Source organism: Pseudophryne corroboree, chromosome 4 (assembly GCF_028390025.1).
Source record: "Pseudophryne corroboree isolate aPseCor3 chromosome 4, aPseCor3.hap2, whole genome shotgun sequence".
NCBI lineage: Eukaryota > Metazoa > Chordata > Amphibia > Anura > Myobatrachidae > Pseudophryne > Pseudophryne corroboree.
Window position 1 is genome coordinate 442,197,386 of NC_086447.1, and position 22,562 is coordinate 442,219,947.

The 22,562-nt window shown below is 45.9% G+C and overlaps 1 protein-coding gene across 2 annotated transcripts in view; it reads left to right on the top strand.

Annotated features, from left to right (window-relative positions):
- RNGTT (RNA guanylyltransferase and 5'-phosphatase) overlaps nt 1-22,562 on the top strand; it is a 945,165-nt gene that overhangs the window by 704,080 nt on the left and 218,523 nt on the right. For both annotated transcript variants that reach the window (XM_063916923.1, XM_063916922.1), the window contains exon 13: nt 19,899-19,999. In XM_063916923.1, the coding sequence (XP_063772993.1) occupies nt 19,899-19,999 (101 nt within the window). The remainder of the gene's footprint in view (nt 1-19,898; nt 20,000-22,562) is intronic.

Genomic DNA, 22,562 nt, shown 5'->3' on the forward strand with positions numbered 1-22,562 from the left:
AGCTGTTTTTTCGATCTCTCTTATTCTGTTTGTCGTTTTAGTGTTGTCGCCCCCCCCCCCCCCCTCGTTTTCTCTCTCTCTCTAGCTCTCACTTAATTTCTCTTATCAGTCTCTCTCTCCTCCCTTATCTATTTCTTTATATTATGTTGGCACTCTTTCCACCTTGCCCTCCCTTTTTTATCTTTTTCTGTTCATCTTTCTTTTGTTCTTTTGTCTCTGTCACTACTGTCCTCTGTTGCCTTTATCCCTTTGTTTCGGTCTCATTTTAAACTTTAGTACCATCTCCTATGTATGACCATCTTCAGTTCTTGTAATTGATGTCACTGTGGCTCTGTGCATGATGCTGCGCTGGCCCACGTGTGTCCACTCGGCATACCTAATGTGCACGCCTGCGTGCCTGGATTGTGTGTTGAAACTTTATGGAGGGCTAGTGAATTGTTTTGTAGTTTTCTTTTTAATGAGACTTTGTGGGAGGTGCATTCATGCCAACATGATGACTTTTTCTTTTTTTTTTTATCAGCACTTGATTTTATTATATATAGTTTATCCTTTGGTCTACCTTTTGTTTTCTTTGCATTTGTAAGATGTTTTTTTTTTTTTTTTTTACTGTATGTGGCCTGTAAATTCTTTTGTACTATACCGTTATGCATTTTTGATTGGGGGTAATGCTGTCACAATGTACTGTGTTCTGCTGTAAAGCTTGGTACACACTGTCCAATTTTTTTTTTTTTTTTATTATTACAGGTTGAGTCTCCCTTATCCAAAATGCTTGGGACCAGAGGTATTTTGGATATCGGATTTTTCCGTATTTTGGAATAATTGCATACCATAATGAGATATCATGGCGATGGGACCCAAGTCTAAGCACAGAATGCATTTATGTTTCATATACACCTTATACACACAGCCTGAAGGTCATTTTAGCCATTATTTTTAATAACTCTGTGTATTAAACAAAGTTTGTGTATATTGAGCCATCAGAAAACAAAGTTTCACTATCTCAGTCTCACTCAATAAATTCCGTATTTCGGAATATTCCGTATTTCGGAATATATGGATATGGGATACTCAACCTGTATTATTATTTTTTGGGGTTGCTCTGACAAGGCGATTTTTCAGCAAATCAAAGACCCCAATATTTGAGCTACTGTACATACTAAAGGTGCATACACACTGGGCGTTTTGCCCAGCGTGTATGCACAGCGATGATCGCTGGGCTGAAAAGTTCTCAGTGCATACACACTAAGCGCTTTTCACCCCTGCCCAGCGGGGGTGAGCGGCTTTCCATAGCAGGACTCTATGGCTCATCGCTTGTGCATACACACTGGGTGGCTTTGTGCTGAAAGCAGCTCAACACACCAAAAGTGAGCTGCTTTTAGCTCAAAATCGCCCAGTGTGTATGGGCCTCAAGCGTTTTGTGGGGGGTTTTTTTTGCAAGTTTCTGCCACATACCACTTAATATGCATGTGACTGTCCATAAGGAGGATGACATAGTCACATAAGAATGCAGGAAATACGGTCAGATTTATCACACTGCACAATGGGCCTAATTCAGACCTGATCATAGCAGCAACTTTGTTAGCAGATCGGCTAAACCATGCGGGGCACTGCGCTTTGGTTGTCACAGCCGCAGCCTGCCGCACACCTCAAACGCTGCCTGAAGGTGACATCGGTGGTGAGTACACACCGGGGACCCCGCTAGGGGGGTCCCCGGTTCAAAGTGCAGCTGACCATCATGATGTTTCAACTCCGGGTTCAAGGGATCAATGTGGTCCCTTATCTAGACGATCTTCTGATAAAAGCAAGATCCAGGGAGCTTTTGTTGCTCCATATCGACCGCACCATCCGTCTTCTGTCAGACCATGGGTGGATACTCAACTTGCAGAAGTTCCACCTGGAGCCAACTCAGAGGCTCCTCTTCCTGAGGATGTTGCTGGTTACTGTGGCCCAGAAGGTGTTTCTACCAGTGGACAAGGCGACAACACTTCAGGAGATGGTCCGCATGGTGCTCCGCCCTACTCGAGTGTCCGTACATCTCTGCATAAGATTGCTGGGAAAGATGGTTGCCTCTTACGAGGCAATCCAGTATGGGAGGTTCCATGCCAGAACGTTTCAGTTGGATCTCCTGAGCAAGTGGTCTGGATCACATCTCCAGATGCACCGGATGATTCAGCTGTCACCTCAGGCCAGGATTTCCCTCCTGTGGTGGCTACAGTCTTCCAATCTCCTGGAGGGCAGGAGTTTCGGAATTCAGAATTGGACCCTCCTCACAACGGATGCGAGTCTGAGAGGATGGGGAGCTGTCACCCAAGGGGCGCAGTTCCAGGGCTGGTGGAACTGCGGACGATCTACAATGCTCTACTTCAAGCCTCTCCTCTGCTCAAGGATCACGCGGTCCAGGTACAGTCGGACAACGCCACATGTAACATGGCATGTATCAATCGACAAGAGGGACAAAAAGCAGAGCCCGCATTCGAGAGGTGTCAAAAATACTCCTCTGTGCGGAAAGAAATGCAAGAGCCATGTCGGCAGTCTTCATTCCGGGTGTGGACAACTGGGAGGCGGACTTCCTGAGTCGTCACGATCTCCACCCTGGGGAGTGGGGACTCCACCATCTGGTGTTCCAGCAGATCATCGACCGGTGTGGTTGCCCACAGATAGACGTGACAGCTTCTCGTCTCAACAAGAAACTTCCCTGGTATTGCTCGCGGACCAGGTACCCTCAGGTGAGGGCAGTGAACGCGCTGGCGTCTCTTTGGCCGTACCGGCTGGTCTACCTGTTTCTCCGATCCCATTGCTCCCAAGAGTGCTAAAGCAAACCAGGTATCAAGGTGTCCAGGCAATTCTAATTGCCCCGGATTGGCCTCGGTGGGCGTGGTACGCGGATCTTCTAGATATGTCCGTCCAAGACCCTTGGCCTCTACCACTCAGAAGAGATCTTCAAGGACCGTTCGTCTACCCGGACTTACGGAGACTTTGTTTGATGGCATGGAGGTTGAGCGCAACAGCCTAGCTCACAAGGGCCTTTCCAAGAAGGTTATTGCAACCATGGTTCAGGCCAGGAAACCTGTGACATCAAAACATTGTCATCATATCTGGAGGAGATATGTCTCTTGGTGTGGGGAACACACATATCCACCTGCAGAGTTTCACTTGGGACGTTTCCAAGTTTCCTTCAGGCTGGTGTGGATAAGGGCTTACGCCTGGGTTCCATTAAGGTCCAGATTTCAGCTCTCTCCATTTTCTTTCAGTAGAAATTGGCAGTGTTGCCAGAAGTTCTTGCAATGGGTACTCCACATACAACCTCCCTTTGTGCCACCTACAGCACTCTGGGATTTGGATGTGGTGTTGAAATTTCTACAGTCTTCCTGGTTTGAACCTCTGATAAATGTAGAAGACAACTACCTCACGTGGAAGACTGTGATGTTACTGGCCCTGGCTTTTGCTCGTTGTGTTTCAGAATTGGGTGCCTTATCGTATAAAAGTCCCTACTTGATCTTTTACGAGAACAGTGTGGAGTTCCGGAGTAGACAGCAGTTCCTGCCGAAGGTTGTCTCCGCGTTTTATCTGAATCAACCTATTGTATTTCCATCCAGTTCTGACGCTTCTGCTCCTCCGGAGGCATTGGATGCTGTGCGTGCCTTGAAGATATATGTCAAGCGTGCAGCTCGGGTCAGAAAGACTGATTCCTTGTTTGTGCTCTATGATACGCAGAAGAAGGGTTGCCCTGCTTCATAGCAGTTCATTGGATTAGGCTTACTATCCAACAGGCCTATGTGTCTGCAGCCTTACCTGTTCCAAAGTCTCTAAAGGGCCACCCTACTAGATCAGTGGGCTCTTCCTGGGCGGCAGCCCGTGGAGTCTTGGCCTTGCAACTATGCCGAACTGCTACCTGGATGGGGAAGAACACTTTTGTGAAGTTCTACAAATTTGATACCCTGGCCAAAGAGGATACCCAGTTTGGGCAGGCTGTGCTGCAGCAGTCTCCGCACGTTCCTGCCCGTTCTGAAAGCTTTTGGACGTCCCCATCATACTAGTTTCCCCCAATATCCCTTATGGATGCTAGAGAAAATAGGATTTTAATACCTACCAGTAAATAATTTTCTCGTAGTCCATAAGGGATATTGGGCGCCCGCTTCAGTGCGTGGACTTTTCTGTAGGTTCTTGTTCTATAGTTACCTGTTAAGCTGTTGCTGCTGTTGTTACCAGCTGTTGTTGGTTGTTTGTGTTAGTGGTGTGCTAGTATGTAAATGTCACCCCCATTTCTGTTATGTTCCTTTTCTCATATATGTCCTTGCTCCTTCGGGCACGTTTTACCTTTAACTGCCTGTGGGAGGGGGGATAGAGCCAGCACACCCAGTTGAAGAAATTGGACCCCGTCTGTACCCCATCATACTAGTTTCCCACAATATCCCTTATGGACTACGAGAAAAGGATTTACCGGTATGTATTCAAATCCTATTTTAATATAATTGAGAATAGCACAAAAGGTCATATACTGTATAATTAATACATAAACAATAGATGATAAACATCAATTAATGTTAGAGGGACACCTCTCTTTAAGACAATATAGAAACTTACTAAGGGACATATGCAGTTAAACGCAGTAATTTACCACAACTATTTGTCACACACACAACGCCCCTTCCGACCTATAGGAGTTCCTTGCGCTACGCTTAATCTACAATTTTATACAATTTCTTCTGCAGCAAAAATACTAATCCTAAGCAACTAGTGACTAAGGCCGGAATTCAATTACCTGTGGTAAAATACTGCAGGTGACGATAGCCTCAGGCTTTAACAATGAATCCTGACTCCTCCCCTTTCCAGTCCCAACTCCTCCCCTTGCGCCCACCTGATGACAGTATGATCGATGGAGCAGTGTGGTTTAAGAAAGGAGAGTGCCTGCATATACCAATATATTTTCCAAAGTATTCTATATTGTATAAAAATTTTTACCAACAGTTGCCAGTAGAGCAATATGTCAGTGGTTCTCAAACTGTGCGCTGCGGCACCCTGGTTTCCCTCAGGACACTTGCAGGGGTGCCTCAGGTTGTTGTCCCAGCGCTGATTCAAATTATTTATGGTCAGTTTAAGAGGCAAAACCAGTGCTGGCGACTGTCAATCATCTCAATAGACCAGATCTGTGACTGTGTGTATAAAACTGGCCAGAGTCACAACGCTGGGCAGAGTTAGATTTAAATGAGTCACAGATCTGGGCAAATACACCTGGCATTGAGGAGCAGCTGGCACGGGCATGGCACAGCCAGGCGTGTTTGAGGGGGTACATGTACACCATACAGACAGACAGGGGCACTGGCTCACCGTGTGGTTGACCCCCCCCCCACATCAGCACGCTCAGCAGGGGCTCGCTGGCGCAGAAGAGCTTCATTTTCTGGTACACACAATGCTTCTTCTTGGTCTTGCTGGCGGTGCTGCTGCAGTTGGAGGCCATGGTGGGCACCGTCTCCCAGGAGCGCTCTGGGCACAGGTCAGTTACCGGGATCCCGCCTCCCGGCTCATTGGCCTCAGCTAACAGGTGCTCATGTCCCCAGTCTTCCTACCAACATCCGGTCCAGATGGATAAATCGTCACTCAATGCAGCTGCGGATTGGGACGCCGGATCAGTCCCTGGTCGGCCAGCCCCCCTGCTCCCCTTAGCGGCAGTTTTGTGGGGCACCTGCCGCTGTGCAGGTGTCATACCGCCTCTTTCATCTCCAACCCCGGCAACCCCACAGCTAGCTGCAGTGCTGCTGCTTGCGGTGAGGTGCGCCCAGCTCCTTCTTACACTGTTCATTAGCCGGCGGCCAGCGCTGCAGTGAAGTCTGCGCTGCGTACATGCTCCGCCCCCCACCTCCCTCTGGCCATAGCGTCTCCTGGGGGCTAACCAGTCACTCCCAGTCTCTCATTACTGCAGTACCTAGCAGCCGCGCAAGGTCTGCAGTGTTTGGCTGAGGAGTGTGGGGAGGGATGCGGGCGGAGGAAGCAGGACTCCAGCCTCAGAGAGTCAGCCCCGCCAAGTCTCCAGCAGCAGCATCAGACCCCAACAGGTTGGAGTGGAACAGCAGCAGCAGTGACTCCGGTAAGACACATCTGTCACTGTCATCACTGTTTTGTCGCTAATACCAATCTCTCCCGTGCCCTGTATAATGTCCTGGCGCTGTCACCCCTGTCCTGGCCCACTCACCCCTGTCCTGGCCCACTCACCCCTGTCCTGGCCCACTCACCCCTATCCTGGCCCAGTCACCCCTGTCCTGGCCCACTCACCCCTGTCCTGGCCCACTCACCCCTATCCTGGCCCAGTCACCCCTGCCTTTGCCCTGTCACCCCTGTCCTGGCCCTGTCGCCCCTGCCTTTGCCCTGTCGCCCCTGTCATTTCTGTCCTTGTCCTGCCGCCCCTATCCGGGTCCTGCCCCCCCCCCTATCCTGGCCCTGGCACAGTCACCCCTGTCCTTGCCCCGTCACCCCTGTCCTTGCCCCGTCACCCCTGTCCTTGCCCCGTCACCCCTGTCCTGAACCTGCACCTCCTAATCCCCTCCCCATCCATGCCCCCTCGCATCCGCAGCATCTACATACACCCTCTCCCAACCGCAGTCTCCCCCCCCCCCCCCCCCCCGCAACTGCTACATTCTGTATATCGTGCCCTGCAGGCGCTGTTCACGCCATTGCAAGGGGCTATGCCCCCTTCACCATCGGATGCCCTTTCATTGTGCAATATTTAGCCACTGACAAAACTAGGAATGCAGGTAATACTCCATATAATACAAATATTGAACACCAGACAGGCATGCAGGGGTTAAGGGGGCGTTGCCCTTTGTGACGGTGTGAAGAGCGCCCGTATGGCGCGATGAAGCACCTAGTAACATATATTGACAAACATAATCAAATCCTGTCCCTCACAACACAACTGAACCTAAGAATGACATATAAACACAATTTACTTTATTTTATACTGTATTTCTTTCTAAATTTCTCAATAAGAAACTTTTGGCCTAGGGGTGCCATTAAAAAATTCTGATACTCTAGAGCATAGGTTCTCAAACTCTGTCCTCAGGACCCCACACAGTTCATGTTTTGCAGGTCACCTGTAGATTGTTGAAAGGGGACAGTTGGTGATACACAGTGCAGCTGCTGGGTGAAATGGAAAACATGAACCGTGTGGGGTCCTGAGGACCGAGTTTGAGAACCACTGCTCTAGAGTGTCGTGAATCAAAAAAGTTTGGGACCCACTGGCATATGTGCTGGTTAGGAAATATATGATAGGACAAAACCACACAGTGGCTGCCAATTAGGGGCAAAATGGCTCAATCAAGGGTCCCCTTAATACTTGATATGACAAGCAAGATAAAATTACAAGAAACCCCTGGTGAGCTCAGTGGATAAAAAGTAGAGATGAGCGGGTTCGGTTCTCTGTGAACCGAACCGTACCGAACATCACATCCCGAGCCCGGATCCGTGTCCGGCTCGGGATTTCCCTCCAGACTCCGATACCAGAACGAGGCAAAACATCATCATCCCGCTGCCGGATTCTCGCGGGTTTTGGATTCCATATAAGGAGCCGTGCGTTGCCGCCATTTTTACTCCAGTCCTGGAGAGAGTAGCGAGAGGACGTGTCTCTCCTCAGTGTCTGTCTGTGCGGGAAAGTGGTGTGGCGACCTGCTCTGTCTTTATGTGCATCAGTCCAGTGGTGGTGTCTTGTGCTGCATCAGTCCAGTCACAGTGATGGTGTCCTCTGCTGCCATATGTTCAGTGCTGCTGTATAAGTCCAGTATTATTTACTCCAAATAAAGGGGTTATTAATATTTAATCCAAATAATATTTACAGGGTTCGCCCAGTGTGGTGTATATGTATGCTCTCCTGTCCTGCATTTTGTTATGTGACTCCAGAAAAATAATGGAGAACGAAAATTTGGAGGATAAAATAGGGAAAGATCAAGAACCATTTCCTCCTACTACTGCTGCTGCTGCCGCTGGGAGTCGATCATCATCCCAGAGGGGAAGTCGGAATACTACTTGTACTATTTCAACTAAGCAAATGGCTGTCCAACAGTCCTTTGCGAGGAAGATGAAATATGACTCTATATATATATATATATATACCCTGTTCCAAATCGGATAACTGAGGCCTTGACAGCTATGCTGGTGTTAGACGCGTGTCCGGAATCCGCCATTAGTGCAATGGGACTGCAGTGCCACTTCTAGATTGGCCAGGTGTTTGTGCCGCACACTTTTGTCGCTTAGCTTAGTCATACAGCTACCTCGTTGCAACTTATAGGCCTAAAAACAATATTATGAGATATTCAGAATAGACTGGAAATGAGTGGAAATGAATGTTATTGAGGTTAATAATACCGTAGAATCAACATTACACCCAAATTCTGTGATTTGAGTTATTTTTATGTGTTTTTTTTCAAAAAGCATCCAGATCCAAAACCTGAAAAGGGTGGATTTGGCAAAACCTATCCAGATCCAAAACACGAGCGGCGATACAGATCCAAAACCAAAACACAAAAAGTGCCCGCCGCACATCTCTAAAAACAGGTGCAGACCCATCAAGGGATTTCAGAGGGAAAAGGGCCCTAATTTGCACACCTTAATTTGGTAGTGAGGTGCTACTTAGAGATGAGCGCCTGAAATTTTTCGGGTTTTGTGTTTTGGGTTCGGTTCCGCGGCCGTGTTTTGGGTTCGAACGCGTTTTGGCAAAACCTCACCGAATTATTTTTGTCGGATTCGGGTGTGTTTTGGATTCGGGTGTTTTTTTCCAAAAACACTAAAAAACAGCTTAAATCATAGAATTTGGGGGTCATTTTGATCCCAAAGTATTATTAACCTCAAAAACCATAATTTACACTCATTTTCAGTCTATTCTGAATACCTCACACCTCACAATATTATTTTTAGTCCTAAAATTTGCACCGAGGTCGCTGTGTGAGTAAGATAAGCGACCCTAGTGGCCGACACAAACACCGGGCCCATCTAGGAGTGGCACTGCAGTGTCACGCAGGATGTCCCTTCCAAAAAACCCTCCCCAAACAGCACATGACGCAAAGAAAAAAAGAGGCGCAATGAGGTAGCTGTGTGAGTAAGATTAGCGACCCTAGTGGCCGACACAAACACCGGGCCCATCTAGGAGTGGCACTGCAGTGTCACGCAGGATGGCCCTTCCAAAAAACCCTCCCCAAACAGCACATGACGCAAAGAAAAAAAGAGGCGCAATGAGGTAGCTGACTGTGTGAGTAAGATTAGCGACCCTAGTGGCCGACACAAACACCGGGCCCATCTAGGAGTGGCACTGCAGTGTCACGCAGGATGTCCCTTCCAAAAAACCTGAACCACTAGCCATGAACATAGGCCAGGGCCTCAGCCGTTCCTTGCCACTCCGTGTGGTAAATGGCATATTGGCAAGTTTACGCTTCTCCTCCGACAATTTTATTTTAGGTTTTGGAGTCCTTTTTTTTCTGATATTTGGTGTTTTGGATTTGACATGCTCTGTCCTATGACATTGGGCATCGGCCTTGGCAGACGACGTTGCTGGCATTTCATCGTCTCGGCCATGACTAGTGGCAGCAGCTTCAGCACGAGGTGGAAGTGGATCTTGATCTTTCCCTAATTTTGGAACCTCAACTTTTTTGTTCTCCATATTTTATAGGCAGAACTAAAAGGCACCTCAGGTAAACAATGGAGATGGATGGATTGGATACTAGTATACAATTATGGACGTACTGCCACGGTTAGGTGGTATAAAAAAACCACGGTTAGGTGGTATATATTGTAATACAATTATGGATGGACGGACTGCCTGCCGAGTGCCGACACAGAGGTAGCCACAGCCGTGAACTACCGCACTGTACACTGGTTGATAAAGAGATAGTAGTATACTTGTAACAACTAGTATGACTGACTATGACGGTATAAAGAATGAAAAAAAAACCACGGTTAGGTGGTATATATTGTAATACAATTATGGATGGACGGACTGCCTGCCGAGTTCCGACACAGAGGTAGCCACAGCCGTGAACTACCGCACTGTACACTGGTTGATAAAGAGATAGTAGTATACTCGTAACAACTAGTATGACTGACTATGACGGTATAAAGAATGAAAAAAAAACCACGGTTAGGTGGTATATATTATAATACAATTATGGATGGACGGACTGCCTGCCGACTGCCGACACAGAGGTAGCCACAGCCGTGAACTACCGCACTGTACACTGGTTGATAAAGAGATAGTAGTATACTCGTAACAACTAGTATGACACTATGACGGTATAAAGAATGAAAAAAAACCACGGTTAGGTGGTATATATTATAATACAATTATGGATGGACGGACTGACTGCCGACACAGAGGTAGCCACAGCCGTGAACTACCGCACTGTACACTGGTTGATAAAGAGATAGTAGTATACTCGTAACAACTAGTATGACACTATGACGGTATAAAGAATGAAAAAAAAACCACGGTTAGGTGGTATATATTATAATAATACAATTATGGATGGACGGACTGCCTGCCGACTGCCGACACAGAGGTAGCCACAGCCGTGAACTACCGCACTGTACACTGGTTGATAAAGAGATAGTAGTATACTCGTAACAACTAGTATGACTATGACGACGGTATAAAGAAAGAAAAAAAAATACCACGGTTAGGTGGTATATAATTATACAATTATGGATGGACGGACTGCCTGCCGAGTGCCGACTGCCGACACAGAGGTAGCCACAGCCGTGAACTACCGCACTGTACTGTGTCTGCTGCTAATATAGACTGGTTGATAAAGAGATAGTATACAACAATATACTACTATACTGGTGGTCAGGCACTGGTCACCACTAGTCACACTGGCAGTGGCACTCCTGCAGCAAAAGTGTGCACTGTTTAATTTTAAATTAATATAATATTATGTACTCCTGGCTCCTGCTATAACAACCTGCAGTGCTCCCCAGTCTCCCCCACAATTATTATAAGCTTTTATACATTGATGTGCAGCACACTGGGCTGAGCTGAGTGCACACAGACTGAGTCACACTGTGTGACTGCTGTGTATCGTTTTTTTCAGGCAGAGAACGGATATAGCAGAGAACGGATATATTAAATAAAAGTTAACTTAACAACAACTGCACTGGTCACTGTGGTAAACTCTGTCTGCACAATCTCTCTCTCTCTCTCTCTCTTCTAATCTATTCTAATGGAGAGGACGCCAGCCACGTCCTCTCCCTATCAATCTCAATGCACGTGTGAAAATGGCGGCGACGCGCGGCTCCTTATATAGAATCCGAGTCTCGCGAGAATCCGACAGCGTCATGATGACGTTCGGGCGCGCTCGGGTTAACCGAGCAAGGCGGGAAGATCCGAGTCGCTCGGACCCGTGAAAAAAAACATGAAGTTCTGGCGGGTTCGGATTCAGAGAAACCGAACCCGCTCATCTCTAGTGCTACTCTGCTTGAGACTTAGTAAAGTGTACAAAGAGGAAAAGTAGCAGGTGCACAATCTCACACTAGCTCAACCTGTAGTAACCAGAGGCATTTAGCATATTCCTGGCCAGGGCTATGAGCTTACCCACCGCATCAAGGTAGCCTCTCATTGGGTAAGTCCCTAACACTAACTATAGGGGTTCAGGTCCGGGGGCAAGACACCCCAGAGCCACCCACCCATCAAGGGATTTCACCAGGGAGCCTTTTTTTATGTACACACTATTCATAAACATTCTAAACACATTATATAAAATGCAATGTCCATTTATTAAACATATAACATTCACATAAAGCTATGCACAACATTAAATATAAAATCTCCCCAAAACTAAAATAAAAAATCCTGTTAAAAAATTAATTCCTGAAATGTGTCACTTGGGGCGCGGCCTAGCGGGCAAAGAGACCAGACGTGCTGCCGCCGCGCTCCGAGTTCCCGTCTCCCTTTCCCACCGTGGGAGCGAAGCTACGGTGGGCTCAGGCTCTTAGCCCGCACCTACATCAGGCCAGCACAGCACGGGGCACCAGGAGGTAGGCGCGCGGAGCCGGGGAACACAGGAATCGGTTCCCACGGGTTGCGGCCTACCTTCCTGGGTGATGCCGCGGCCTCCAGTTCGGATCTACTCGGCCGCACGCTGGCCGGCGTGCATCCTTTTCTGCATGCTTGTGGGGGCCTCCATAGATGGCAGCAACAACCTGGCAGTGGGGCCTGAAATTACATCCTTGGGTGCCAGTGCTGTAATGATATCTCCTGCTCCTGCACTCACTGTGCCTTCCAGGGTAAGCAGCATTTCTCTCCCATACTCTTCCTCAGGCTGTGTTTCCACCACCTGGTGACTATACTGCCCCTGGTTACAGACTTCCCCCGGCCTCTCCAGACCTCTCCCCTTGCTCGGACTGAAGCTACTGGAGGTGGGGAGCAGCGGACGGGGATATCAGCAGCACCTTTTACTGGTATAGGCAGCCGCTCGCTGGCCAGCCTGTCTAATACCTAGTGTTTTGCTTTACTTTGGAATACAATATTTACATTGTCAGCACCCAGCAATTTTTCTCTATCTCCACCATCACAGTGATTATGGATAAATATGTGGCCAGGCCTCCGCGGGGTTCCAAGGGTGGCCAGACGGGCAGGGGCCGTGGTAAAGGCACCCTATCTGCCTCTCCTGGTACCCGACAGAGGGACACTGACAGAGTTCAGCCCTATGATGCTAGTCCTCCTGCCATCACTGGCTCTCTAACCTCTCAGGAACTCACCACTCTCCTGGCCTCGTTATTAGACCAGAAACTAGTGCCGCTAAAAGGCCAGAGCGGCTTTGACTGATCAGGAGAAGTCGGTATCCTCTATGGTTAGAAGGTTTAGAGAACAAAAATCGTAGAAATAATGTCCGCATTATAGGCCTCCCAGAGTCAGTTAAATATGCAGATCTGATGCCACTGGTTTCTGAGTGGCTCCCACAGGAGTTGGGATGTGTTTCGGCTGGTTCTAAGTTGTTGGTGTAAAGGGTACATCGAGTAGGCCCTGACAGGCAAATTTCCAGAGATCGCCCGCGCCCAGTAATTTTGAGGATCCTGAATTATGCCGATAAAGTGCGTCTAATGGAGGCTTATCGAAAATGTACGGATCTTCGCTACCAAGGTGCAAAGCTGCTACTGTTCCAGGACTTTTCCTATTTGGTAGCTATGAGAAGACGTGAATTTGCCCCAGCCTGTAAAAAATTGTTTGAATTAGGTTGCTGTTTTTCACTTCAATACCCTACAAAATTATGTGTCTTTCATAACGGCAAACCCGATTTTCTTGAATCGCCACAAGCGGCCAAGAATTTCGTGGACTCACTCTCATCAAGATCCTCAACATTCAGATCGGATGAGGACTGACGCCGAGTAGTGATATTTGCATTATTGTCTTTCTTCCTCTTTTTCATTCCAGTCCTTAAAGTTATTATTTATCTTCATTGCCGCTACTTTGTTTTTTATTGTTTATTGTTTGTCACTATGTGGCCGACTGAGAGCTCTTGTTCTAAAGTTTGTGGGTTCTATTGCTTACTGTTTGTATTACTACTGATTTTGTGGTTTAGGAGCACACACACTGTTTTTATATGTCCATTTCACCGCTGTTCTACTGACAGTGTTATTTTATACTCTACTCTTATTCCCCCTGTCCCTTCTCCCCTGGTCCTACTGTTCCTGTTATCAATTTTGGCAGTCTTCTAGATAGCCCTCTTGGGTTTGGAAAAGTTATAAGATGTTTTGTAACTCGATTATCTGTTTTTTTGTTTTTCTTGAGTGGCTTTTATATGCAGGTGTGGCTCTACACTGTAGGTGTTTACTTGTTTGCTCCCGCCCGCTCGCTGGGATGGGCTGGAATCATCTGTTTCCTAATATTTTAATGACTCTCTAGCCTAGAGTGGGCTTAGGATAATATGGCTCATACGTCTGATAGCTCCACTAGGAATCAATCTTTTTTAAAATGTATTTCCTGGAATGTAGAGGGAATCAATTCTCCTATCAAGAGACGCAAGGTATTATCATATTTGAAGCGTATCAAGCCTGACAATGCATTTTTACAGGAGACCGACTGGGATGTGAAAGACCCGAATATACTTAGGGGACAGTGGGTGGGTGAATTTAAAACTGCTTCATTTACTGCCAAACGTAGAGGGGTATTGATCTTATTTAGAAAACACTTGCCCTACACAATTAAAGACACGTGGTCTGATCCGGAAGGCCATTTTCTTTTTATTAAACTTTCTCTTTTGGGTTTCCTGTATACATTGGCGGCGATATACGCCCCCATGGGCTCCCCTAGGAGATTTTTTGCAGAATTATACTCAAAGTTACAGTCTTGGGCACAGGGTGAAATACTACTTTGTGGCGATTTCAATTGTGTTGTTTCTAGGGGATTGGACCGCTCCTCTGGCCAGGGTGTGGAGGGGAATGTCTCCTCTCTGGCTTTGTTGATTGACTCTTTGAAATTGTGCGATCCATGGAGTTGCCAACACACAGTCTCGAGAGAATATACGTTTTACTCACACCCCCACCATACCTCTTCTCACATAGATTTTTGGTTGCTGTCGGATTCATTGTATAGTAGGGTGGTTGACATGGGTATAAATCTTATTGCTCTTTCTGATCATTCGCCAGTTTGGGTTACTCTTTCTGTTAAGGACCCTTTGACAACTTCTTATAACTGGAGATTTCCTGTCTACCTAGCTAAATCTACTGATTTTCGCAATCACCTAGTAGCTGCGTTTTGTAATTATGAACAGGATAACTCGGGCCACCTTGATGATATTCATTTGTTTTGGGCGGCGGCAAAACCGGTCGTTAGAGGTCAGATAATGGAATATGTGGCCAGAAAATGGAAACGGCTCTCAAAAGTGATTGAAGAGCATAGTAAATTGCTGACAATGGCGTATGATACGATGCTGAGGTTGGACTCTGCTGCCTCTCGTCAACACTACCTAACCGCTAAGCTTATGATGCTTTATGTACCGAACGAGCCCAATTTGCTCATGATATTCAGCGTAGTAAATATTACTATGGATGCAATCAATCGGGGAGACTGCTTGCTAACTTGGTTCATTCCCACACCACCCCTTCCCGTATATTACAAATCAACCCTCTCAATGGACCCTCGGTTACAGATTCATTTGGTATTTCTGATCAATTTAGAGAATATTATCAGTCGCTATATAAATCTCCGCCTGATTGTCCTTCTGAGGGCGCCCAATTCCTTTCCAGAGCAGATTTACCTACCCTGACGGATGATGAGAGGGATTTTTTGACTGCCCCAGTGACTGACACAGAACTCTCCTTTTTGATCAAATTGCTGGTCAAAGATAAATCCCCAGGCCCAGATGGTTTTGGCGCTGAGTATTACCAACTCCTACTAGACAACTTATTGCCCCACTTGATTACTTTATTTAATTCTTTGCTTTCTGGTGAACAACTCACTGAAGCCAGAATCATAGTTCTCCCAAAACCTGGCAAACATCCTACTCAGGTCCAATCTTACAGGCCCATTTCTTTGTTGAATCAAGACTTGAAATTATTTACTACATTATTGGCACAACGAATGCAGAGTTTTCTCCCTAGAATATTGCATCCTGCCCAAAATGGTTTTGTAAAAGGAATAACGTCGGTCCATAACGTACGTATTCTGATAGCAGCGATGCACCGCTATCGCCAACTCATTAACACGGATGCCATCATTGTTAGTTGCGACGCCGATAAAGCTTTTGATAGAGTTTCCTGGTCCCATATTTCACGTCTACTACAAGCCCAACTGTTTGGCCTGAAATTTACTGGTATATTTAATATGTTATATTCCCATCCAGTAGCCCACTTGACTATTAATGGGTTAAATTTGGCACCTTTTACACTGTCCCGGGGTACCTGTCAAGGTTTCCCCCTCTCGCCACTATTATTCAACCTGGCACTTGATCCCTTGATTCGCATATTTTTTAAAGACACAATGTGGCAGGGTATTGTTTTAGGCGACACAGAGGTGAAAGTATCAGCCTTCGCTGATGATTTACTTCTATATCTTAGCAACCCGAAACAGGCACTACCTTCCCTGCAAAGTATGTTGACTGATTTCCACCAGGTGTCTGGTTTTCTTATTCATTTTCATAAAACAGTAGCTTTGGCGCTACATACTGCTGCTAAATTGGGATGGGGTTCCTATTTTCCTTTTCGATGGGCTCAGGATCACTTGTCATATTTAGGCTTGAAATTTCCCAGCGAAGTCACTAAAATATACTCTGCCAATTACTCTCACTTCATATCCCAAATGTTGAGAGATTTTGAAAGGTGGAAACATCTACCGCTATCGTATGTTGGGAGATGCCATTTATACAAGATGATTTCCTTCCCTAGGCTTCTCTATCCGGTCCAGATGCTGCCGTTCTTATTGAATAAAAAGGATGTTGCCTCTATTAATAAGGTGCTATCCAAATTCATATGTGCGGGTAAACGCCTTCGGATATCCCTTTTGAAATTACAACTGCCATTATCGTTGGGCGGCATTAATCTTCCTAACATACAAGATTATGCGATAGCATCTAATTTGCGGTATGCTCTGGACTGGGTAGGTGAGGCCTCACATTTTGTTAATCTAGATATCGAGCAGGGCTTTCTTACTGATAGCTCCCTGCCTTCCATTTTACACACCACGTCACCTTCTTTACCTGTTGAGGTTAAGCCTAATACACTATAAAATAACCCTTGTGTGGCCTGGCGTCTATTTCCCGTAAACGTATGGGTTTGTCCTATATTCGCACTATTTTTTCACCTTTGTTATATAATCGTGACTTCCAAAAAGGTAGCCCACACGCGACGTTTAGGACTTGGCATCTCCATGGCACACATCCTGGCCGGGCTTAAGGAGCTATTTCCTAATGTACAAATCCCCATATTCGCCTATTTCCAGGCCGGGGTTTTGTGGTGAAACTGTTGGCTGACCTGAAAAACTCAAGCCATTTTACTGCATTTGATGTTTTAGTTAGGACCCGCATAGGTGCCCCCTTCCCTACTTCTTTATTATATGAACAGGTTAGAAAAAACATTGACCTTACCACCCTGTCCACGGGCATGGCCAAATGGAGGGATTCCTTCCCCGATATTCCCTTGCAAACTATAGTCAAGGCTTTGGTTACCTTGAATAAACAGCTACTCTCCTCTTCGTTTGCTGAAATGCAATATAAGATTCTGCATAGGGCATACTTCACCCCAAGGCTTAGGTTTGTAAAGGGGGGTACTCACGGAGCGATCGCTGCTTAAAATCTAAGCAATCTGACTAGAATGCTTAGATTTTAAGCCTGATCGCTCTGTGTGTACCCCTACAGCGATAGCGACGCGCAGCCCCGCTCATCGCTATCGCTGGTGCTAGATTGGCCTGCCGCTGGGTGAAATGAGCGCCTCCCCCGTCTCCCCCCGCACGCTCAGCACACATCGCGCTGTGCTGAGCGGCGGGAGAGATGTGTGCTGAGCGTTTCGCTCAGCACATATCTCTCCCGCATCGGCCAGTGAGTACTGGCCTTCACTGGAGTGGCGGATAACTCTAATTGTTTCAAGTGCCACTGGCCTGAGGCTGATATTCTTCATTGTTTATGGTCTTGTTCAGTTGTTCATGCTTTCTGGACAAATGTTCAATCCTATGTGTATGATACTCTTAATATCCCTTTTGCGGTCACGGTGCCGTGGGCATTGTGGAAATATTATACCCATCGCTCTCTTCCTCGCCTTTCTAAAGGGACCAAAGCTACTACTTGCCAAAATAGCTGCGGTGGCTAAAAAAAACTATTTTATCCCAATGGTCTTCTCCCGTCCCCCTTTCACTCATGCTACCTGGCACGTGTTTACAGGATGGAATGGATTGACTGCTCTCTAGATTTAGAATCTAGATCACAGAAATTCTTTGACATCTGGCTGCCTTACAGTATGTGCTTACTCAATCTATTGAGGACAAGGAATTTATTTGTGGTATAGTTCGTCTTACCTCCTGGTACAACATGACTACTCTAGAGAGAGGCTCTCCGCCCTTTAGATACTGGGATGGATCCAACTCCAAAAATTGTGAAGCCCTTTGAGTGGTTAACCCCTCCTTCTCATGTGCAATGATTGTTAAATGTCGGTATAAATATGCTGTTACCTCTCTATTATTCCTCATATTGTTTGTTTGTTTTAATTTTTTCCTGTGGAGCTTTGTGACTTGCTACTGTTAGTCTGCCTGCCTGTATATGACACTGAAACTTTTCCTTATATGTTACAATAAATATATTTGAAAAAATGTGTCACTTATTCAGCTGGATAACTATCTGATTTAAGTGGCAGAAAATCTATGTATACATTGCAAGCAGTGGGTAATGAGTTCAGATGGCAGAAATTTCTTTGTATGGTTTTACCAAAATTAGTTTTTGCCACAGTTGTCGACTTTATAACTGCAAAGAGGTATCACAAAACAAAACCTTCCTTTATGTATAAACAGGAGTCTGTCTCAATAGAAACAATGCCTATTCTTGAGGCAGGACCATGAACACATTCTCCAAAGACAGACTTGTGCCTTCTGTGAGCAATGAGGGCATACTTTAGCAATGTCCACCTCTCCGCACAGCTCCAGTCTCGTCTCTCAACTTGGTGAGTCCCATGTGCTGATTTTGATAGCCGCTGCTTTCTCTCCTCTCGCCCATCTTGCCGAGCGCCGGCGGCTTGGTGAGTCCTTGGTGGGGATGTAGCCGCAGCCACTACAGCCGGGATGAATGCTGAGTTTTGCGGCTTCCTGTGAGGGCCAATCTTGGAAGCCATGGAGACCGTGACAGCGCCGGCGGCATTTTAAATGTGTCGCTGGCCATGACCCAATCGGAGCATGTCATCCAGCAGCCAATCAGGAGCCACCGATATGACCACTCATGATTGGCCGTGAGCTCAGATTGACTCACAGGCGGCCAGCACTATACTCTGCGCTGTCACGGTCTCCATGGCTGCCCGCGACTAAGCACTGTACGCACCAAGAGCCAGGAGGACGGAGAGCTGATTACAGCTGCACAATGCTAGGGGGGGGGGCATCGCCTCAATCGCCCCCCTCTGAATCCACCAATGGCTTTAACGGCCATGGATATTCAATTGCACTCCCTTTTTCATCCGACAGCCGTGTTAACAATAACTGATAAAGTAGTGTACTAATGGGCGTTATATGAAGAATCCATGAAAAGTTAATGGATTCTCACGTTAACAGCTCTGCTGCACATGTTAACCCCCTAGTTATCAGGGATTTTTTTCCAAGATGCTGCGGTAGGTGACAAAAAATCCCCAATATCTTCTGGCTTTGGGGCTAATTGGATAGCCCTGGGGGATCAATTAGCCCACAGCAATCTACTGTGGCTAATTGAACTATGGCCTATAAGTGAAATTCAGGAAAAAGTACTTATTGATACCCATTGCAGAGCATATACAGTAAGTTACGCCAGGCGTCTTGCAACAAATGGTGCAAAGAGAGTTGCTGTATAAGGATACATATACGTTTGCTGTCCTAATTTGGTTGGAATCAATCTAGTCTGTCATGTATGGCAAAATTAAAATTGAAATGATAAATTTGCATGAGCTCTGGCATTGGTTCAGGTACTAAAGCAGTTCAGTGTGATATCTGGGTCTGTTACTGCAGTTGGAAAATAAACAAACAAATGATTTTGTGCTAATTGCAGGGAATTTATTCTGTGTTCTCAGTGTTCTAAAATGTATTTTTATTTAGTTATCTGGTCTCTCTGTAAGGATTTTAAAATTAATATAAATGTGTTTTATAGTCTGCAGCTTTTGTTGCCTTTATAATACACATGAACACACAGCAGTCCAAGGTTAGCTATCCACTGTATGACACGTTGTTTTTAATTCTATATTTATTTCTTTTTTCATTATTACAGAAATACAAAGGTGGTCGCTGTGATGACATTTTGAAGTGGAAGCCACCAAACATGAATTCAGTAGACTTTCGACTAAAAATAACGAAAGTTGGGGGAGAAGGGTAAGTTCTTAGTTTCTGATTGCATCTCTCTATGTTACATTGTAGCTGCTGTATGAAAAACCAAGGACAAATTTGTATCACTACTTCAACTTACACAAGTTGAACATTTGCATCTCTATAGTATATCTGTTAGGCAGATTTAGCAATGTAACTGCACAGCTGATACCGGGGTGTAAGTTCACACCAGGCACAAGGAGGTAAAATAGCCCTTCCCCCAGTGGCCCTGGCTTGCAACGTGTGCAGTAGCACAGCTGAGGGGTAAGTCAGTGGTCACCAGGATTGGACCCTGACCCGGTGGCTTGCCAATGGTACATCTGGGAGAATAGAGATTCCTTATTAAAGGTAATTGCAGCAATAATGAATTCTTATTTTTGTATGTTGGCTGCAACTCCTAATAAATAGAGCCCGAGGAAGATGGTTGTTATCAAAGCTTGGAGAGAGAGAAAAAAATGAGAGATAAAGTACCAGCCAATCAGCTTCTGGCTTTCATTTTACAGGCTGTGTTTGAAAAAAAGGAGCTGGTTGGTTGGTACTTTACCTCTCACAATTTTATCTCTCCAAGCTTGGATAAATACCCCACTAAGTTATATTTTAACAATTAGTACACTTCCTTAAAACAACATCTGCTCTCCTTTCTTTTATCATATAAAATACAACATCAGAGCTGTAACTCACCATATTCACCAATATGCGGCCCTGACCAATTTGATGCCCTAGGCAAGATTTTGGCTGCTGCCCCCTAGCACTGCCACTAGTTCCGCCTCTGACCCAACACCCCTATCCCCAGCATACTGTAGCACCCTTCACCCAGCAGCACAGATCACAGCAGCAGTCAGCAACGCCCCTCACCCATAGCAATCCTCATTTTGGTGCCCTTGCCAGCAAGAGCGTTGGTGCCCCCTTCCCCCAAAATCTAAATAGGTACAGTTCGCGCCTATGGTGTGCATGCCAAAAAAGGCGCATGTTCCTATTGGGATGGGCGTGGCCACAGAATAGTACCACCGATTCAAATTATGCCACACAGTAGGGCTATTTTATTCACATTATATCACAGGATAGTGTCCCTTATTCACATTACATCAAACTGTAGTGCCCAGGGTTGACTGTTTTTTCTTATTATGCTGCTGCTACAGGCACAGCGCTGTGACTTATTAAAAAAAAAAGCCTATTCTAAAAAAAATTTGTTTTTATTTAAAGTGTTTAATGCCAGTAACATGTCCAGTGCTTATGCTTAACTCCTCCTTGTGTGTGTGTGTTTCTCTGAAACGTGCTTTTGCATTTTCCATTTTGTATTACTATTCCGATTAATTTAATTGCAATAAGTAAAGCTGGCCATACACTAGGTCGATTTCAGGTCCGATTGCACAATTTGGACACCTCAGATTATGCATCGTGTGCAAATCATGCAGTATTTGGGAACGATTGCGATCCAATGCGCTGTCACACGGGTCGTATGTCGTATCTTCTGATCATACATGCAGCCCATATGATCTGTCATTATCGTTTGCAGATCGTGTAGTATTTTTTGCATATTTTCCTGGACACATTTTGTGAGACACATGATCGCTTGTTAGGGGCGAGCGATCAATCGTTAGATCGTTTGCACATCGTGTGTCATAAAAACACCAAATTGTGAGGCCGGGGCTGCCAGGGAGTTCAAGGGAAATTGTGAGACGAGTCGCATTTGATGCTGTTCGTTCTAATGTATGGCCAGCATAAGACTAACACTTAACATAAACTTATTCTTATTTTCAATTTCATCTATGAGTGTACTTTGTATGTATTAATATGTTTAGTCTATCTGCATATATTTAGATGTAATAGGAATAATAATCTGTAAAAAATTGGTGTTATTGAAATATGTAAAATAAATCAAATCAAAGCCTAATAACATTCTTAATGTTAGAAAGCATTAAAACATGGTTGAGCAAGGTTTCTAATACATGATTACATTTTTTGAAACCATTAATGCAAAAAAAAAAAAATTTGGTTTAAACCCCAAAACATGTTTTGTTTTTTTGTTTTGTTTTAGAAAAAACTGTTTTTCTCTAACGTCCTAGTGGATGCTGGGGACTTTGTAAGGACCATGGGGAATAGCGGGCTCCGCAGGAGACTGGGCAATCTAAAGAAAGATTTAGTACTATCTGGTGTGCACTGGCTCCTCCCTCTATGCCCCTCCTCCAGACCTCAGTTAGAATCTGTGCCCGGCCGAGCTGGGTGCTCATAGTGGGCTCTCCTGAGCTTGCTAGAAAAGAAAGTATTTTGTTAGGTTTTTTGTTTTCAGAGAGCTTCTGCTGGCAACAGACTCTCTGCTACGAGGGACTGAGGGGAGAGAAGCAAACCTACTCACGGCAGCTAGGTAGCGCTTCTTAGGCTACTGGACACCATTAGCTCCAGAGGGATCGAACACAGGTACCTAACCTTGATCGTCCGTTCCCGGAGCCGCGCCGCCGTCTCCCTCGCAGAGCCAGAAGAACAGAAGCAGCAGAAGCATGAAGACATCGAAATCGGCGGCTGAAGACTCCTGCCTTCACTTAAGGTAGCGCACAGCACTGCAGCTGTG